At 41.2% G+C, this 5,603-nt stretch overlaps 1 protein-coding gene across 1 annotated transcript; it reads right to left on the bottom strand.

Moving 5' to 3' along the window:
- Positions 1 to 3,492: 3,492 nt before the first annotated feature.
- On the bottom strand, positions 3,493 to 5,388 carry LOC121684043. The gene is made up of 3 exons (XM_042063970.1): positions 5,225 to 5,388; positions 4,698 to 4,980; positions 3,493 to 4,571 (listed from the first exon to the last, which is right to left on the bottom strand). Exons 1-3 carry the CDS (start codon positions 5,308 to 5,310, stop codon positions 3,915 to 3,917), a joined length of 1,026 nt encoding a protein of 341 aa, XP_041919904.1. The 5' UTR covers positions 5,311 to 5,388; the 3' UTR covers positions 3,493 to 3,914.
- Positions 5,389 to 5,603: the final 215 nt, after the last annotated feature.

Genomic DNA, 5,603 nt, shown 5'->3' with positions numbered 1-5,603 from the left:
TGGAGAATGTAATGCAATCTATCATTTTGTACGATATATTGGCACAGGCTGGCATGCAGCAGAACAATTGCTTGGCTGGCCACCTCCGAGAGAGCGAGAAAAAAAGATGCACATTTAAAAGGGTCTAAATTCCAGCGCGGAATTGCGAATAAATTATTACTTACTATTGAGTATATTAATAAAAGTCCCGCAAATCTAGCCATCATAATGCGAGAGATTCCCACACATTTTACCCTGTACCCTGTCTGACATTAATATAATAATGGAGCGGCCTGAATGCGGGACTATTGACGGACCAACTCTGACTTCAATTGAACCCCATGCAGAGACACACACACGCGCGCAGGACCACTTTGGGGGTGCCTCTCTTTCGTTGCTCTCTCTCTCTCAGCAGGATTTGTCACCGCTGAAGTCAAATTATAGCCTAGGTGCTTCAACATCAACCGCTATCGACAGGAAAGGAAAACAAACATTTAGTGATCAGGAACCGTCAGGAATTTTGCAAATACAGAAGCATGACCGCCTAGGCTATAACGTAGAGAACATGGATGACTTCTCTATTTGACGTTCGATTGCGGACGTGAACAGACAGCTACAGACACGGAGCGCACATTAGGCCTACTTTCACTTTCTGTGCATATTCATTACGTGAAAGATAATTAGTAGCAAAACAGCGATCAAATATTACATGGCAGTGCGTTTTGTTTTCAAATGTTTTCATGCATGTCTAGATAACAGGTGAGGAATGTTTAGGAGACTCGTAAATCCTAAAATTTAGGCTGCGCAAAGCACAGCACCTTTATTTGGCCATGGCTTGTATTCGAGTCAGCTATAATATAGTCCTTTATTTCTTGCGTTTTATTGTGAGACATAGGCCTACTTTTCGTTTGGAGCGGCATGGGTAGGCTATCAAAAGCAGATGTTTATTTTGAGATTTAATTTACGTTTGGACTGTTGATTATATTGCTAAATTTCGGGACTGATGACCACTGAAATCTGTGGGGTATTTAATGGCTTACTATTAAGTTTCATAGTGTCGGGAATTTCGATTGCCATCCACTTATTGCGAGATAAGGTATCCGCGCTTTCATTCATTCGTGTGCTGTGCTGCAAGGGAAACCTTATTCCGTATAGCCAAAGATGTCTAAGATAGCCTAAATGTAGTTATTTTTTAAATTATGCATGATTTACTTTTTTATAAAATTCATAGGCTGATGCCTGGCAGCAACAATTGTGTTTAAATGTAGGCTTCAGCCTCTAGCTCAGAAGGGTGCGGCATATGAGTTAAATTGAAACAAAATTATACTGGCTTTTATTTGTCCAAATCTGAGGCCCGGCTATAAATAGAATCCCTGCCATAATTTGACAATTTAGGTATGCACGTGTGTTTCAGGCGTAGTGCAAGCACTAATCTCTGTCTGACTTGTGCAGGACTTGTGCATTTGAGAGCGCTCTCTCGCGGCTGTAGACGTAATGTTTCACGTAGGGTTCATGTAATGTTAATATAAATGAACATTTAAAAACATGTTCAATTATATATTTTTTCATATATAAGTCGCACCTGACTATAAGTCGCAGGACCAGCCAAAGTATGAAAAAAGGGCGACTTATAGTCCGGAAAATACGGTAATTCATTTAAACTACATAAACTGTATTTATACTGTTAAATATGTTTGCTTCTCATTAGTAAGTGGATAGATAATTTGTGGTTGTGTTTAGCAATATTTTGATAGCATGTAAATGGCATTAAGTACAGTCACACATCAAGTGACATTTAAAGACTTTTATTATGACGAGCAACCTTACTATAATCGGTCTGGTTCAACAGAACCTCTTCCTTTAAAGCAATGGTTTGGAGTAATTTCACCCTAGGGTCCTTTGCACCATGACCCCGAGCCAAACACCATCCCAGAACCTGTTTTCCCTTGGTCAAACCCTGGTCGAGTAGCGCTGTCAGAAACTAATGAGTTTCTGCAGTCGTAATAGTACCAACTTTTATCTCGTAAATTACCCTACTAATAATGCCCTGAATGGTACGAAACTTCTACAGTAGTACAACTATGTTCTTTACTCATAAAACGAGCATTGAAAAGTTTGTGAATTCACCAGGAGTTTATTTAAATATCCACGGCAAACCTGAAACGGCACATTGAACTGAAGCACCCAGCTAGCCTTTCACTGTATGTGTAAGCAAATAAAAAAATCAAGACAGATCCTCGACCCAAATCCCATTAACTGCGTTCTATATGGGCAGTAATAGCTGTGTGCTATGTCGTGAATGTGAAAACAAACAGCTACCTCCTCCGTCAGCTCTAGCCACTGAAAAGAAATAAGCAGAGAAATTAGGCCAATTGCAAAAGCTCTTCAGATTGACGTGGAATTGATGAGCTCATAACTATTCATGAGTTCACCCAGTTGAGACCTTGCGCACAAAATTCGTTTAGCTCTATGACAGTTTTAGTAGGCCTATGCAAGGATGGCTGAATGCCAACGGACTTGTGCACTATGTACGAATAGAAGGGCAATTCCATGCAAAGGTCATCCTTACCATGGAAAAAAAAAAGTTGTGCATACGCAAATAGAACTGTTGTTAAAATCTTTATTTAGGTCTATATTTTATTGTTTGTAACTGATCTGATTGAATTTGATGGAGAATGACACTCTTTTTACATCATAAATATGGTGTGCAACCAAGGAAGGAGGAAATGCACGTCTTCTTCGTGAGCTTGGTTGAGCTTGAATCAAAGCTCTAGTGTCTGCCAACTAGTGGTCAAGAGTACAAATGAGATTTTGCACTGTACTCGCGTCTATCGTCTGTTTCATTCAGTAATGACGCTCGTCACAATATTGCGACATGGGCGGTTAGAGGGTTAACGGTGCCAAATGAGTTCCTGCATGGATTCACATAACAATATAACAACCCACATTCCAGCCAATCACTGACAAGAGGGTTAGGAATTGCAAACTTACTCCCACCCTTCTGCCAGCCGTCTTGTCAGTGATTGGCTGGAACCTGGTCTGTTATATTTTGGTGCACAGCCTGTGCTCATTACCCTGGAAATCCAGAGTTCTCGCGAGACACTCTGGCAAAGAGCAATGATGCACGTTACTTTTACCCCAACATTCCGAGGAACCAGCTAAATTGAAGACAGCGCTGCAACGTTGGAGGACAATACACATTGGTCGTAGTGTTATCCGATTGCGTCGAAGTCCGGAATCATTCAGAGTAAACATTGGCCTAGTGTTATCCAATTGCGTGCAGTGAGATTTTCAAATGCATGCTTGGTGCCGCCCCTCGAGTTGGGCCATTACATTGTTCGTGGCCAGACCCTTACAGTTTTTTACAATTGTTTACACACGTTTTCAAAACTCTGTGTCTATTTCTCAAAACTCCACACACAAAATCAACAATTGCTCACACAAAATGCCAAATGCCTCAAATCTCCAGCAAAATGACACACAACATTCAAAATGTCAAAAACACATGTTTAAAGCAAACATTCGCCTCACATTACAAACACTTTTGTCATAATATGACATTTTGGATACATCATGTACACACTGTTGTTCAAAACCTAAAGCACTTCTGTCTTTCATGGAATTCTATGTTTATTTCTATATAAAACTGCAGAGAAAAGGTGAAATATACTCACAACACACATAAGCAGAATTGAAACCAAAAATATTTATTTTTTCCAAATCATTTGCTGCATTGAATACAATATTTGTACAGCACATAAAACAAATCCAACTACCACATGTAGTTGGACAGAAACCAAACACATCCAGGAAAAAGCTGATTTCAAACAAATACTTATACTGTAAACAAAATTATTACTGTATTTGTGTGTGTGTGTGTGTGTGTGTGTGTGTTGCTTGGGCAGAGGGTAGGAGTTGGGGGGTTGGGTGTGTGTCTAGGCTTCATCTCTCCTCCGGGCTGGGTCTGGCCACAATACTTCGTCCACGTCGCATGCTATGTTCTCTCTCGCTAAACACCGAGGAAAGAACCTTCTTGCATGGCGCATCCATCCTTGAATAGAGACAGCGTCAATGTCGCCACATGCTTCCTCCATTGCCTGGAGAAGTGGAATGCGGGCATAGGGACGACGATCATATACTCGCCAGCGCCATGTGGAGAAAAATTCCTCAATTGGATTGAGAAATGGAGAATAAGGAGGCAGGTACAGAACAGAGAAATGAGGATGGGTGACAAACCAGTTCTGGACCAGATGGGCCCGATGAAAGCTGACATTGTCCCATATGACCACAAATCTTTGCTGATCTTGATTCTGCTGACCTGGAACAAGTATGCGATGAATTGCATCCAGAAAAGTTATGATGTGAGCAGTGTTGTAGGGGCCAAGTGTTGCATGGTGATGCAGGACACCATTATTTGTGATGGCAGCACACATTGTAATGTTTCCCCCACGTTGCCCAGGGACATTCAAAATGGCCCTTTGTCCAATGATATTTCTCCCCCTTCTTCTAGTTTTTGTCAAGTTGAAGCCCACCTCATCTATATATATATATTCATGGAGGACATCTCCATCTGCATCCATCTCCAAAATTCTCTGTAAGAGACAAAAGTATATATACAGATATATAGACACACACATGTGCAAAAACCAAGACACTACATGTAATCTGGCTCGGTAGGTGCAATTCTAAATGTACTGGAAGTGGTTTTGCATACATACATCCACAAAGTCATGACGTAGGTTCTTCACTCGGTCGCAGTTCCTTTCAAATGGGACCCTGTATAGCTGTTTCATGCGCAACTGATTCTTCTGGAGGACACGATGAATTGTGGACAAGCTTACTGTAACAATGTTATTGAAAACAGTTGCATCATTTATAATATGGTGTTGGATCTGATGGATTCTAATCACATTATTTGCCAGAACCATATTTATGATTTCGGTCTCTTGCTCGTCGGTGAATTTGCGCCCTCGCCCTCCACGATTCCTTTGCCTTTCCACTCTGTAGAAGATTCATAAACATAGTGAATGTGTGCTATGTTATATAGTCAAAAATGTCTTCCTGCAGTAAGCTGTACCATAGTATATGATACTGTAACACACCACACTGGCCATTCATGATTCATGAAATGCAGTACAGTAACATGATACAGTACAGTAAGAACTACTATTGTATGCATTTTTCAGTTGTGCTGAAATAACTATTATGTGTACAGTATATTACTGTAGATACAGTCGTTGCATACCTGTTCTCATTTCGATATGTTCGGATAATGCCTGCCACCGTAAATCGATTTACATTTGGCTGGACCCTCAGTCCAGCCTCCCTCATGGTCAACCCATGGTTGATCACATGATCAATCAATGTAGCCCTAATCTCATCTGAGACGGCTCTCCTTATTTCCCTTCTTTGCCCTCGTCCATGTCCAACTCGTCCTCTTCCTCCTCTTCCTCCCCTTCCTCCTCTTCCAACTCCTCCTCCTCGAACCCCAACACCTCGTGCTCGTCCTCTGCCTCTACCTCCACCTCTCCTGGCTCTTTCTGCGTTGTCATCCATTGTTCAAAACAGACATCTTGACATTTGACCTATTTATAGGCCTATACTAAGCCAATGATTCGTTGGTG

This window comes from Alosa sapidissima, chromosome 15 (genome assembly GCF_018492685.1).
Source record: "Alosa sapidissima isolate fAloSap1 chromosome 15, fAloSap1.pri, whole genome shotgun sequence".
Taxonomy (NCBI): Eukaryota; Metazoa; Chordata; class Actinopteri; order Clupeiformes; family Clupeidae; genus Alosa; species Alosa sapidissima.
The sequence above is the reverse complement of the archived record's forward strand: the minus strand, read 5'-3'. Positions and strand labels throughout refer to the sequence as shown.

Excerpts from the sequence above, each read along its gene's own strand:
- LOC121684043 (XM_042063970.1), bottom strand. The coding sequence starts at position 5,310 with ATGAGGGAGGCTGGACTGAGGGTCCAGCCAAATGTAAATCGATTTACG. Across the intron at positions 4,981-5,224 it reads ACATATCGAAATGAGAACAG|AGTGGAAAGGCAAAGGAATC; the intron begins GTATGCAACGAC and ends AATCTTCTACAG. Across the intron at positions 4,572-4,697 it reads TACGTCATGACTTTGTGGAT|AGAATTTTGGAGATGGATGC; the intron begins GTATGTATGCAA and ends TGTCTCTTACAG.